General features: G+C 45.6%; 4 protein-coding genes across 4 annotated transcripts; 1 reads left to right on the top strand and 3 right to left on the bottom strand.

The window, feature by feature from the left end:
- Nucleotides 1–3615: 3615 nt before the first annotated feature.
- On the bottom strand, nt 3616–5138 carry LACBIDRAFT_295190 (uncharacterized protein; the record flags this gene model as incomplete). The annotated part of the gene is made up of 3 exons (XM_001885671.1): nt 3616–4001; nt 4044–4479; nt 4751–5138. 3 exons carry the CDS (start codon nt 5136–5138, stop codon nt 3779–3781), a joined length of 1047 nt encoding a protein of 348 aa, XP_001885706.1. The 3' UTR covers nt 3616–3778.
- A 563-nt stretch (nt 5139–5701) lies between these two features.
- On the bottom strand, nt 5702–5972 carry LACBIDRAFT_307010 (uncharacterized protein; the record flags this gene model as incomplete). Its single annotated transcript, XM_001885670.1, has 1 exon — nt 5702–5972. Exon 1 carries the CDS (start codon nt 5891–5893, stop codon nt 5702–5704), a length of 192 nt encoding a protein of 63 aa, XP_001885705.1. The 5' UTR covers nt 5894–5972.
- A 2519-nt stretch (nt 5973–8491) lies between these two features.
- LACBIDRAFT_331332 (uncharacterized protein) lies at nt 8492–9124 on the bottom strand (the record flags this gene model as incomplete). Its single annotated transcript, XM_001885669.1, has 3 exons — nt 8492–8776; nt 8968–9037; nt 9066–9124. 3 exons carry the CDS (start codon nt 9122–9124, stop codon nt 8492–8494), a joined length of 414 nt encoding a protein of 137 aa, XP_001885704.1.
- Nucleotides 9125–9305: 181 nt separating this feature from the next.
- Nucleotides 9306–10115, top strand: LACBIDRAFT_331331 (uncharacterized protein; the record flags this gene model as incomplete). Its single annotated transcript, XM_001885742.1, has 1 exon — nt 9306–10115. The coding sequence occupies one exon, from the start codon at nt 9306–9308 to the stop codon at nt 10113–10115; it is 810 nt and encodes a 269-aa protein (XP_001885777.1).
- Between the last annotated feature and the right edge of the window lie 4697 nt (nt 10116–14812).

Genomic DNA, 14812 nt, shown 5'->3' with positions numbered 1-14812 from the left:
TGGCATATGAGCACTTTCCAAGCCTCTACAGACCTAAGCACTCAGTATTTTTAACTGATTCTTTGATAGGCTCATTCAGGTTAACCAGAGGTATGTTTTGGTTACCTTTCTAGTTAGCACATATTTTTTTTTTCAGATGCTGAAAATGGCCTCCAGAATAAAAACCTTCTCAAGCCCCCAACTTTCACTGAAATTAGTTCATACCAAGGGAAGTGTAATACAACTACATAATGTAAAAGAATACACAAATACATTTAAGTTACAATAGACTCTCAGAAAGAACCAGAAAATGACCCAACCTTCATTCTTTTTGCACTCCTCTGTAGATTGTTCATAAGTGTCGCTGTTCTCTTACAAGTTCATAGTACTGCTCCTGATGGCCCACTTATTGCAACTACAGAAATACTTCACCAAATCACTCCAATCTTGGTGGAGAACACCTCCCCTCATCAATGTGAGTCCAACGCACCAAAAATCATAGCAAATAGCCCAGCTGTTGTGGAGAAAGTTCAGACAGAACTTTGGCAAATCATATTTGTGTGTTTTGATGGAATTTCTCATGACCACCAACTTCACTGAAAATGGCAATAATAGCTTGCTTGGATCCATCTCTAATGGATCTTCAGGCTGAAGCTCCCAAGATTGTCAAGGAGCCCTTGTTATAGTACCCTCATATATTCAGTACAACATCTACTATTCCCTCTCACCCATTACATACACTGATCTTATATCATTCTCTGGCACTTGTATATTAACTAAGTAGTGCATATATACCCGATCCAATGTGCTTGTACTTATTCTATGCAACACATTTGTTTGGAGATACTTGGTAAATGAAGTATAAACAAACAAACACGGATTTGGAACAAGTCACATCCAAGGGGGTGGCAGAACGTGGATCCCACATATAGGGTTAGGGGGGGGGATCCGCTAGGGGGTCGAATTTTTTTTTGGGACCTACTGTATAAAGTCGTTCCAATTAGCCCAAATAACACTCACAAAGAAGTTGAAGTGTTCACATGTACACCAAATAGCTAATCTACAACTGAGAGCCAAGACAAACCTTTTGTAACGCCTGGATGCCGCATTCACACTGCATTCGGTATGTACTACCCCGTGTCCGGGCCCTTTCAGGCTGCAAGCACTCACAATCCATTTGGGCTTCTTAGCTCTGGCTGGGCGTCCCACTGTTCACTACCCCAATGTACAACAAACTCGGTAGTATGGGAAGTTGGAAGGGAGGGGCAATAAAAACGCAAGGCTAGCCATTGTTAGACTTGTATGGATATGGGAGTGAAGCGTCGTCGCGTGTAGAAACTCAAAAATGTGAGATGTTTTTAACATAGGAACTTGAAAAATATATGTTTTCAACATAGGAACTTGGAAATTTTCCTTTTTTGGGGGGGTAAAGGAGGGGGGGTATGTCGAAGGTGCTCTAATTTTTTTTGGGACTGTATATGCAAAATCCACATTCCGTCACCCCCTTGGTCACATCATAACTGCTTGAAGGTTTCAGAATGTTCTGATACCTTCTGTAGGGATCTAGAATTACTGAAAGGTGTACTTAAACATGTCTGTAAGGTAGAATAATGATACTCTCTTTTTACCCATAAAACCTTGTGTGAACTTACTAAGACTAAGTCCAACTTGAACTACTAAGTGTTGGAATTTCAAGCGCATCATGCTCATGGGAGCAATGATTGTGTTGTTCCATAGTTTCCCCTTCATCATTCCATACATCATTTTGCCCTTCAGGTGACCACGTTTATTTCAAATTGTAGTATGTATTTAGGTAGTCAGCTGTAATCTGAAGACCTCGCGTGTTTGCGAGGGTCCCTATTCAACCTGAGTGTTCACGACGACCTGAATATTTCAACACTAAGTACTTGATAAGGCTGCGTGCTATCAACTACTTATATCTGAAGCGTTAACGTCTTAAGTACTAACGTCTCCAATACAGGTTGTCTCATCAACAGATAAGCATACCCAACGTTAAATGTAGAATCTATGAACTTGCGTCCAAGATTCACATGACCCAAGGTATTCAATCACGTGCTTGACTCAATCTTCCATCTCATTACAGATCAATCTCCAGTAAGTCTTACTATCTAAGTTGCTAACTTTCGTGTATTCGCAGGAATACACCAATGTTCGAGTCAAGGAACTCTAACAGCCCTTCTGCCTTCCTCTTGCTATTGATCAGACTGGTGCATCTGAGGCCACCACTATTGATGTCAAGTCACTGATTTGTTCAATGACAAGAATGTGCTGCCCCCTCAAAGTTCTTAATAGCCTCCACCTTGTAGATACTTTATTACTCTAATACATTGGTCCTGCATTGACAGCAGCAGTGATCTGCTCAAGCATGAATTCATTTCTTTTTTAAATAATCTGGACAAATTTTCTGGAATTCAAATGTGAACATTGGTATGGGTCACAGCTAGTGTTTGTGAACTATTCATGGTGATTCAATTTTATAGGCTTCAAGCATATTATAGTGACCCAGCCTGCAAGCCAACCACAATTTCTACTACCTAGATGTACATACACATTTTTCTAGAGAATACTGAACAGTAGTGTTTGGAAGTCCGGTCTCGTGACTGGAAAAAGACCGTAACCAGACTGGACCAAGACCGCAAAAGACCAGACCTGCAGTTATGGTCTTTTATTTTTGAAATGTAAAAACCGCAAAAAAACCGGTTAACGTGAACCGGTCTTTTGTAGCCCCTTATATACCCTTTAAAACGCACCCAAGAACGTACGATTTGGTAAAAAAACGAGAGAGATATGAATTAAAATGTAAATTACTTTTGGGAATAATAGATGTACCAGACTTATTTTATAGAAGCACCAATTTCTAACGGAATTTAACGTTCTCGGGCTCGTTTTGAAGCTATTAGAGATGTTAATAAATTTACCAATTCATAATTTTAAAATATTGGCCTAAAGACCGGTCATAAACCGGTTAAAACCGATGCAGACCGAAACTGGTCTATAGACTGCAAAAAACCGCGGTCTGTGGTCTTTTTGCGGTCTGGCCTGGTCTTTTGACTTCTGGGGAAAAGGCAGACCGGTTACGGTTATGGTTAACGCCCCTGAGCATCAAAAAACCGGACCGAACCGGACTTTCAAACACTACTGAACAGGGCTTGTCTATTGATCCTCATGATTGTTGCAATTGTACTTAGTGTCACAATCTTCTACAAATAAAATAGTAAAATTCACATTTTGTACAGGTGGATTGTTACACTCTTGTTGCATTTAAGTAAGTATGACTTTTTGGATGATTACATATATTTATTTGAGGCCTGGCTGTTGGCTCCATATGCTAGGGCAGGTGGAGAAGCAGCTAGGAGTGCAAGGGTGGGGAGGATGGAGAAGTGGGGAGTATGAGAATAGGGAGAGACAAAGATGTGTTGGTCCAGATGAGGAGGCAGAGGGTTATTGAGAGGGGGGTTGATCAATGATGTGTGGGCTGTTGCTGCTGAGTTTGAGTTGGAGGCTGTTGGGTGGCAGGGGGAGGTGAGGATGGGGAGAGAGGCTGAGGAGAGGGAGAGGTTGAAGGTTGCTTCTGTTGAAGCAAGGAATACTGGCAAGCTGAGAACAAAGAGGGTGAGGAGGTGATGATGCAGGTATATATTCTGATGTTGCACAAACTATGTAGAATATGATAATAGTGATCTTGCCAGAGATGAAGAGGATCCAAATGCAATGCATGAATGAATGAGAGAGCGATAACAATAAAAAAAACAAAGAAAAAGAAAAAAGCAAAATTCATTCAACCAAGACCCAAGAACAACATCCAACCCTCCCCATCTGGATTAGGCTCCAACCCCCTAAACATAACCTGCTGCCCAAGGTAATCCACCCTCTTCATTGGGTCCTGCCGACCCTGTTGTCCCCTCTGCACCCCCTCCGCCCTCAACCTCCTCGCATATGCCTCATCAGCCTGCACCTTCCTAGTCCCACTCCACCTCTCCCGCTCATCCGCCCCAACATACCTATGAAAACTCTCATAAAGCACCTCAAACACATCAACGCACTTGACGCCTCTATGGTTAATCACCATAACGGGCCACGGGAAATGGGGAGCCGAGTCGTCCGCCAGTCCGTTGATGTAGAAATGGGTTACGAAGGGGAAGGTGGCGGGTTGGTGGAGGTCCGCGAGGGTGAGTGGGATGCAGGATTCGGTGTGCCCGTAGGTGATGGATGTTGTTGGTGTGTGGGCGATGGACCAGGAGAGGCGGGGTGGGCCTGTGAGGAGATGTACCATGAAGGGGTTTAGTTGGCATTCCCAGGGGAAGGGGAGGGGTTGGCCGGGGATGGGGTCGGTCCACCGGGATGGGCGCGGTGGGAGGGCTGGGTGGACTAGGCCTGGGATCCAGCGTTCGGGGTGGGGTGTTCCCCTGGGAGAGCGGAGGGAGTGGAAGATTTCGTCGGGGTCGATTGTGGGTGGGAGGCGGGTGTTTGGGGAGAGTGCTATAAGGAACGGGTTAGTGGGAAGGGCGGCGGGAGGGGAGAAGGGAGAGACATGCGTGAATTTCGAACTTCGACGCCATTGAGTGTTGGTCGGGAATAGTATCCCCGCGCTTTCCATTCATGTGGTTGTACGCGGGGAGGGCGTTCCTCTTCTTCTCTTTCTTGCTCTGGCGGTGGGTCGTTCGGAATGGGTGCCGGTGCTGGTCGAACTATCCAAATAATCGCAAAGTCAAAAGTCGACGCGCAAGACGGATAGATAGAGAACACTAACAAAACCACCGCTTGACCGCCCTCCAAATCGAGCCGTGCGCACGCCCACTATTGTTCCTCGTCTCCCGTGGCTCTGATACCCGTCTGTCATTCGTCATTGGCGAGACCCCACTGGACGCCCCACTTGACACGGGTGAAACACCACTTGACATGGGTGAAATTTTGCTACCCATCGACCTGCTACCACTCGGCGTCGAAACTCCACCAGCACCCCTTACCCTCCCCTCCCTGTCCTTCTCCAAAAAAACAGGCACGACGGGCAAAACAGGCATCGTCGCATCCCCAGCCATTTCTGGACTTGGGCTTTGTACCCAGCTGGAGTCGTTGAGATCGTTGACGCGTCGGTAGATACCGCCGTGTTGAAGCCATGGATCCCTTTGTCTGGGCATTGATTGAGGAGGGGGATTGGTTGGTGCCAGTGCGAGAAGATGCGAGATCCGAGCGAGAGAAGAAGAGATGCGATCAAGAGAAGAGGAGAAAAGAAAACGTGCAGTGGAAGTGAGGCGCACAGCGCCCCAGACCTATGCAGATATCCAAGTACAGGATACCACAAAATGCGGTGTCAACCACAGCACGTAACAAGTCGGTCAGAGTAACAAGGACGCCTTTTGCTAAGAATCAACGAGCAAGAACAAGACATTGGAAACGAGCAAGAACAAGCCATTGAAGAAACATGAGGCTTTTCGGCGAATTCCGTATCGATGGCACAAGGAGGTGTGCTCTTCTTTCCGAGTTTTCTCCTCAATTCAACTCTTCTTGGTAGATGAATTAAAAGAGTTGGGTGAAGGGAGAAGCGGGTGAGTAGTAAGAATTCAAAAGAGTTATCAATACGTGTACACTTTAAGGCGAGTTACATAAGGAGGTGCAATATATTGGCAGAAGAAACTCGGAGGACGTTCAGGACTATCTAAGTAATCATAATAGGTCCGGATAAGACTAGTAAGAAACGTTGTCAACTTGTGAGTACATAACGAGTTGTCAGTGCACTACAGTACTTAGTCCTCCACAATAGAACTTCCGCGTGAGGAGAACATCCCTTTCCTCCCCAGCCAACCAAGTTTTGTGTGTGCGACGGATCGGCGTTTTGAGTGGGCGTAACATTGAAAAGTACCGCGTCTAGTACACCTCGAGGAGGGACCCACATCCAAGTGAGGTCTCGCCCGAAAACGGTGCCTCAATGAGATGATGGTTCGAAAAGTCAAAATGATCTCGATGCATTCTAGAGAGGGTCAGCTTTGAATGACGGACGCAACAACTAGGGAGGACGGGAACTTGTCTGAGGGAGGAATAACTCAGTGGGGCCCCGGTTTGAGAGGATCTTTGCGCATCCGAACTGTGTACCTCGGTGGTCTCGGTCATTGCAACAAGTTGACTTCAAGGGTAGGAGTCTCCAAGTGTTATTCTTTGGACCGCAAAGTCCAGTGGGTTCATAGACGATAGAACGAATTTCCGATCAAACGGCCCAAGACTCGGAGGATGGAACAGAAGCTCAGCCCCATCTCAACACCCACAACTTGAACAGCGCATACAAGGAGCCGATTCAGGAACGCTTGCTCCAAGGCTAAGACAAAGTAAACGTAGCCTAAACCTTAGATTTTGAAGGGTCTGAACACAATGGTGGACACACAGAACTGAGCCAAGAACTCACGCGTACGTGCAGAGTGGAGTGTTGGACCCACAGAAGCTAGCTTGGTCACAGTTTGGCACCCACAAGCTGAAAACGAAGATGAAGGTGATGGGCGCGCGCAAAAGCAGGGTAAGCATCCAAGTACTTAGACTAGGAAAGAAAGAAAGAAGACGTCTCAATAAGGGAGCGGAAAAAGTACTAACTGAGTTACCAACTCACGTGCCAGTGCTGAGTCAACGCCCGCCAACTCCTTCAACTTGTAGCTTGAAAATCTTCACGCGTATCGGAGTCCGGGTCCGACAACTGTTGATGTGAAAAGCCGTACTACCAGGGACTGACGGTGATCATGAAGTCAACACCATGGGATCCATGTTCGAGTTCCGAAAGTGACGATCATAATCGCACCACGCAAATAGGTCCGTCCTTACTATGCCTGGCTCGTTGACAGTTGGTGCATGATTGTGTACCCCGATCGGAGAGGAGGCTATTAGACGATTGGATGTAGTCCCGAGTCTGACCAGATTGGTGCATGGAAGTCGCGAGTGATGGCGAAAATGAACTCGTTTGGACTTGATCGTTTCGCTGGCAGCAGGTAAGCACAATGTCCGGCAGGTCGAACAAGCCAGACCACGAAAGCATGCAGTTCGTCAGAGGATACAGAGCGCGCACCCGGAGGGCAGGGTATATGATGCAGAAGCGCCTGAAGAGTCATTTCTCGTGTCCGACATTTTGAATTGTGGGCACGGAATGGAGCCTTTGACATAGGCATCCACAACAACTCATGCGCATCCCTGGAGGTGAATCCAGATGATCTTCAAGCGTAGCAGGAAGATTCAAAGCGGACGCTCAAGCAAGTAGTCGAGCCTGCCTACATCCCGCACGATCTGGCACGCTATATCGAGATCAGCCTGCTGTCTGGATGAAGGATGCCTGGCCCAACACTCGATTCCTAGCCACAACCACGGGTAAGGGGTCTATGAAAAGCGACGATGAGCCTGGCTGAATCTAATGTAGGCCGATATCGAGATCAACCTGTCTGGATGAAGCAAGAGGGATCCAGGAGGTGATTTCAGTGCCAGGTCTGCGGCTACGTAATCGTTTGAGGGGCAGGTGGATGAGCGAGGTTTGTCGCCGACCAAATATTGAAACCCCAGGGATGAGTTGAGTGCCGGAATGCAAATACACCTGGTAGGAAACTCGTGTCCAAATTGCGTGTTACACCCTGGAGGAAGCGTAGAAGAGTTGATGAATCATGAGATGACCACATTCTTCCCAACGGTTGAGTCGGATACGTTCTCTGAGTTTTATCGGAGAAGGGATAACGACTCAGATGCACCTACAGAGCTCTGAGGGAGCTCGGGACCGAGGAAAGACTTTGTGCTGGGGCTGCGCAAAGAGATGGTTTGATGGAGTTCGAGCGGCATATTGAAAAACGTCGGCTGCTCAGCTTCTGGCAAGATTTCTGAATGTCTGAGCCTGAATCAGATTCTAAGTACAGTAAGTATGTTGACGTAGATTTGGTTGAGCATTCGTTATATACCGCTGCCTATTACAGTGGGGCATGTTGTCCACGAATCAACCACGAATCGAACTCAATAGGCGGACTGGCGTCAAACCGACACACTTGGGCGTGCCATTTCCGGAGCTATGTAGTGTGGAAGCCTCGTATGGTGTAGCCTGAGTGTGAAAAAAAGAAGATCAGAGGTCAACCTCATTCGTCAGGAAACACAGAGCGCACCCGGAGGGCAGCACTGCTGCAGGGTGTTTGATGAATAAGCACATGAAGTGGCTTTGCAACATTTGAATCGAGGGTCCGGAATGGAGCCTTTGAGATAGGCACCCGCAACAACTGATGCGCATGCCTAGTGGTGAAAAAAGTTGATCTTCAAGCGTAAGATTGGAAGCGGACACGACAGGGGCCACACATGTAGGTCCGAACGGATCTGGCTAGATCTCGCACGATCTCGCCTGCTTCGACGTCAAGATCAACTTGTTGTCTGGATGAAGAAAGTCTGGCCCGACACTCGATTCCTACTAGTAGCCATATCCACGGGTGAAGGGTCTATGAAGAGCGACGATGAACCTGGCTGAATCTAATGTAGGCCGATATCGAGATTAACCTGTCTGGATGAAGAAAGAGAGATCGAAAGGGTAATTTTGGTTCAGAAGAGTGGAAGAGATGACCGAACGGTTGAGTAGCCACGAAGCATCTATAGAGCTCTCTTTGAGGTGCTCGGGGCTGGAGCTCCGAAATGAGGTGATCTTCGTGTATCCCAAGAGGTTGAACCGCACCGTCTCAACTTGTTCGAGCTTAATAAAGCCCACATTGACGGAAGCTGCACTTCGTGTACCGAAGTGCAAGATGTCGCTCTTAAAACGAGCGAACCACGCGAGACTCGTCTGAAAAGACAAACACAGAAAGTCCATCCCCACACGAATTTGATTGTGGCACGCTCGTAAAAAGTCAAAATAGCCTAACCCTGAGAGAGAAAGTGTCTCAATATGGCGCCGAATAGGACGGACGTTGACAAAAGTAAGCTTGAGAAGAAGCGTCTCAACACAGGCTGGGAATAACTGAGGCATCAACTCACCAGCAACGCCAGTGGACTTGGACTTAAATCTTCGTCCGTGTCGGAATCCGTGCACGACGAAGTTGGAACACTAGATGCAGAACTCAAACAAAAGACACCATTGCTTCGCGGGAAGATGAAGCTCGGGAGGAGTGCCACTGACGTTTGAGCTGGGCATGATCGCGATCCACCTGAACGCATATAGGAAACGGGGCCCACGTCAGTGGCCATCTGATGTCGAGCATTGAAGCCACGCGATCACGTTGACCTCATAGCGAGTTCCATATATATGTATCATTGTATACAGCTTTCTAAACTTTTTATACTACTATCTATCCAGCTAACAATAAACCCAGAGAATGTCTGGGACCGGAGCGAAGCCCAAGGCTCAGCCTCCACCTCAAAAAGGTAAAGTGGCGGCCAATCGACAAAATCGAACGGCCGAGCCAGAAGTACAGGAACGAGGGAAGACAAGAGCTACGGGGGCGGTGGACTTAGACGAAGACGAACAAGAAATAGGCGACTCAGAAAAAGGGAGGTCTTACCTCGAAGAAAAATTGCTCCTCGTCCCATCGGGCGCTCCGCTCACTCTGGGAACGCTCGCTACGACACTACACCAGATTGCGGCCTTGCCGGGGGTCACCCTCCCTGTAATCAACGCAGTCCGCGCGGTCGCTTTCCTGCTGAGGGAAGTCGAGCTAGGGGCAGTAGCAGAAGACATCAGGGACATCGCCAACGCACAGTTTAACGATATGACCACGGATTTGAGGGAGTTCACGGAGGGGCTCAGGGTGAAAGTCATGGAGGAGCTGGAGAAGAAGACGGAGGTGTTGAAAGAGAGAACAGTGGAACTGGCAGAGGTGGTCGAAAAGGCGGCACAACAGGCGGGGAACGCAGCCAACTCCCCGTACAGGGACGCGCTGCACAGGGGACTCTCTGGGGCGCCGATGGATGCTAACCCCCGTCTAGCTGCAAAGGAAAACATCAGACAACGCCAATCGCTAGTCGACATACCACAAGAATCCAGCCTCAGAAATTGTGCTAACCTAGTCCTGGTGGGCAAATTCTCCGAGGCGATGGGTAAGGCGACAGAGCAAAAACACAAGGTCAGGTCGGCACTAAAGCTTCAAAACGGCGGGATCTTGGTCGAAATGGCTCACATATGTTAGTCATCATGTCCCATACCTAATGTAGTAACTGGATGTGACAATCACTCATGTAACATGAGCCCAGCCGGACCGGCCGGTTTTCTAAACTGTCCCTTAGTGATTGGTACAGCCGTGATCGTTACAATCACCCATCAGCTTGAGGCAGCCGTACTTCTCCCTGACGGTGACTCCTGCGGAGCATGCACATCATCGTCCGACGGCGCGGGTTGCGGCCCACCTTGGGCAAAATGCAGAGCACCTTGTAAATATACTATAAAGATTTTACATAATAATAGGGCCACAGAAGCCAGTCAAACACCATGAGGACTGTCATGGGGAGGATGCATATCATCGTCTGCCGGCTCAAAGTGTGGGGCACCTTGTAAATGTACTACAATGCTTCCACATAACAATAAGGTTGCAGAAGTCAGTTAAACACCATGAATGTGACCCATTGCAGACCTACATGTACTTTTAACAATTCTTTTGGAACCCAAGCAGCCTCCATTAGCTATTGTATATATTATGGGTCCCACAAATACAGCTGAATATGATACACCAGCAGAGGACCTTCCAATAAAAACACATTACTTTTGCATGGGGGACACCTTTTTCTAATAGCTGTGTTGGTCTAGAGCAATATATATATATACTATGAAGCCCCATTAGAGCAGTGCAATTTTTTTTTTACAAAGACTCCGGCAGAGTAATGCAATTCTTTCAGAGAAGACCCCGGCGGAGCAATGCAATTTTTTTAGAGAAGACCCCGGCAGAGCAATGCAATTTTTTTAGAGAAGACCCCGGCGGAGCAATGCAATTTTTTAAAAACAACTTCGGCAGAGCAATGCAATTTTAAAAAAAAAAGAGCCTGGTGGCCCAACACAATTTTTTAAGAAACAACTCCAGCAGAGCAATGTATATCAAAGAGAACTAAGGAAAATAATGACCAAAGTATATCTTAATAACTCAATCAATGAGGAGAGTGTCTACTGCTAACATAAAAGAATTTTACTAATGAAGGGTGATGAGGTAAATTATCTGTGGACCTACATACATGTATCTCAAAGAGACTCTGGTGGAGAAATGCAACTTTTGTTAAATTGGTTCTATTGGGGCAATGTATATGAGAAGGGAACTTGAATGTAAACAATGTTTTTACTGGAGCAAAATATCTTCTAAATGGCTCTGCTGGAGCAACATATATTTTTTTTCAATAGCTCTGCTGGAGTTATGTATTTCTTTTAAAAATGGCTCCACTCCAGCAATATTTTTTTTAGGTAGTTCTGTTTGAGTAGGCTCTGCTGGAGCAGTGCAATTTCTTATAACAATGGTGCCGCCAGAGCAAAGCATTTTCTTTTCATGGCTCTGCCGAAGCAGTGCAATTTCTTCTAAAGATAGCTCTGGCAGAGTAGTGTATTTTTTTTTTCAATTGGCTCCACTGGAGCAATATATATATTTTTGAATGGCTCCGCCGGAGCAGTGCAATTTCTTCTAAAGATAGCTCCGCCGGAGCAGTGTATTTTTTTCAAAATGGCTCTGCCGGAGCAGTGCGATTACTAATGATAGCTCTAGCAGAGCAGGGTATTTTTTTTTTTTCAATGGCTCTGCCAGAGTAATGCATTTTCTTAAAAACAGCTCCACTGGAGCAATGCAGCATTTTGGACAATGGCTCCACTGCAATGTAATTTTTTTAAATGCCTCTGGTGGAGAAGTGCAATTTGTTTCAAAATAGCTCCGCTTGGGCAGTAAAACTTTTATAAAGTTGCTCCGGCGGAGTAGTGATTACTTTTTGAGATACAATCCGCACGATGTAACAATGACTCTTAACTCACATAAAAACCATCTCTGTCAAGCTGGAGAAGGCAGAATTCGAATGAGCTAGGCCCAACAATAAGTTGTTCAGGAGAAAGATAAGTCTTGATGGTTTTACTGTAAAATGTACCATTTCACACTTTGTTTGAGCTCCACAAAATTTAATAATGAGTTTCAACCCACGTAGAAACCACCTTTAAAAAGCTTGGAAAAGCATGATTCCAACAAGCTATGCCCGACGATAAGTTGTTTGGGGAAGAGAGAAGTCTTGACGGTTTTATTGTAAAATATAGCATTTCACACATTGTTTGAGCTCCACAAAATGTAATAATGAGCTTCAACCCATATAAGAACCACCTTTGAAAAGCTTGGAAAAGCACGATTCCAACAAGCTAGGCCCGATGATAAGTTGTTCAGAAGGAAAAAAAAGTCTTGATGATTTTCATTGCAATGCCATAATGCAGTCAAGATTTGATAGAGATTATTGACATAAAACACCTTTTCCTATGTTTGTCTATGAAAACAAAACATCTCTTAAAGATTTTTACATAGTAATTAACATGGCAGCTATGTCTATCAACTGGCTGGTTTGGAGGTTATATGGCTTGAAAATGGGTGAGTGTGTTGCTATTCGTCGGGATGCAGGGTCTGTTTGCATCCGGCGGAGGGTCTGTGCACGAGGCGCATCACCTCAATTTGGAATGACCCAGGCACAGATTTCAACTTTGATGGGTCCCTGCCCAGGAACAAGCAGCATAACCGGACCATCCCTGTTGCGGCAATGCCTTTTCACAGTATGTGGCCCTGCATGATGAATACTTGGTTACCTCTGGCTATCAGCAACAGAGCTCATATTGTCTGAATGACCATTAGATTTGTGGTGTTTTAGGAGGTAATGTGCAGTGCTTGGCTTGGCAGAGGATAAAAATTTGGCAGAGGTTGATGGCAGGTTGGTTCTGTGGAGTGTGATAAAAGAGTTAGATCACCGGCGGAGAAATGTTTGTTGGTGGGTTGCCCTTGCGGTGTACTTAATTACCTACATGTCTGAAGCTCATTCAGATAGGCCATTATATTTGTGAAGGCAATGTGTGGTGGCTGGTCCTATTGGATATTATAAAAAGAAATTACATCACCGGAGGGGTAATATTTGTGGAAGGATTGCCCTGCTGGTGTAGTTAAATATCTTTTTGAAGTGAATGTGTGAAACTCATTGTAACAGGCCATTATACAAATTTTGCTATGTTTTTGGAGGCAATGTGTGGTGACTGCTCCTACATGGTGGTCCATCGGAGTATTGTAAAAAGAATTACATCATTGACAGAGCGATATTTGCAGAAGGATTGCCCTGCCGATGAACTTAATTTATTCTATTATAAAATTTTTGTTATGTTTTCGGAGGCAACGTGCAGTAGGCTGGTCCTGCATGGTGGTCCGGCGGAGCATCACAAAAAAATTACATCACCAATGGAATAATATTTGCCAAAGGATTGCCTTGCTGATTTACTTAAATAGCTTTGTGTTTTTGTGGTACTCCACTTTTAATGCCTCAAAAAGAAAAGTACTACTCCGCCGGAGTCATTGAAAAAAATACATTGAATCATTTTGCACTTCTCTGCCAGAGTCTTTTTTAAAAAAACAGCACTTCTTCGATGGAGCTTCATGATATATATATATATTGCTCTAGACCTCCAGCAAAGCTATTAAAAAGAAGGAATTTCATTTTTAAATTGAAGTCACAAAAGAAATTTCCATTGCTCCACCTAAGCATTTCAAATTTCTTTTATGCTACCAGCAGATACTCTCCTCATTGATTGAAACACTTTGGTTATCATTTTCATTAGTTCCCTTTAATATACATTGCTCTGCCGGAGTTGTCAAAAAAAATATTGCATTGCTCCGCCAGCATTGTCAAAAAAATATTGCATTGCTCCGTCGGAGTTGTTTAAAAAAATATTGCATTGCTCCGCCGGAGTTGTCAAAAAAAATATTGCATTGCTCCGCCGGCATTGTCAAAAAAATATTGCATTGCTCCGTCGGAGTTGTTTTAAAAAATATTGCATTGCTCCGCCGGCGTTGTTAAAAAAATATTGCATTGCTCCGCCAGCGTTGTCAAAAAATATTCCATTGCTCCAGCGGGGCCTTCTTTTACAAATATTGCATTGCTCCACCGGAGTCATTATAAAATATTGCATTGCTCTGCTGGGGTTGTCTTTAAGAAAGATTGCATTACTCCACCCAGGCCTTAAATACCTTTGCAGATTGAATGTGTGGAGCCTCTTCTGACAGATCAATCCAGTATTTGTCATTTATGCAGAGGCAATGTGTGGTGTTTAGTCCAGTGGAGTGTCTTACAGAAATTTCATGTCACTGGTGGAGTGGTCCGGCGGAGTATCATAAAAAAATTACATCACCAAGTGGTGAAACATTTGCCTCACTGGTTGAACTAAGCACTTTTGGCAAAGGAATGCATGAAGCCTCTCCTCACAGAACATTATGAAAATGTTATCATTTCTTTTGGAGGCAATGTGCAGTGCTTAGTAGCTCCAATGAAATCATAGCAAACAACATACATAGATTGACAATATTATGTATGATTTGTATGAGCCAGGCTTGTAATTCTAAGTGTTCATTATGATCATCGCCGCTGGTGCAATATTTAGCCCCGGCGGAGGGCAGCTCCGCAGTAGGATATGGCAGTCAAGGTACACCCAGCTACTCCAATCATATGGGCCATTGTTGCTGACGGCCAGCCCATGGTTACTGGGTGATTGTACAGGGTCTGGCCGCCCCTTTCATATTGGGGCCCCACCATCAAACGGGCCGGGCCGGCTGGGCCCTTACCACATGGTTGATTGTCAGGGCCGGGTGGCCCATCACTATTGGGCCATGATGACTAACATAACTGA

Source organism: Laccaria bicolor, genomic scaffold (genome assembly GCF_000143565.1).
Source record: "Laccaria bicolor S238N-H82 LACBIscaffold_33 genomic scaffold, whole genome shotgun sequence".
Classification (NCBI taxonomy): Eukaryota; Fungi; Basidiomycota; class Agaricomycetes; order Agaricales; family Hydnangiaceae; genus Laccaria; species Laccaria bicolor.
The sequence above is the reverse complement of the archived record's forward strand: the minus strand, read 5'-3'. Positions and strand labels throughout refer to the sequence as shown.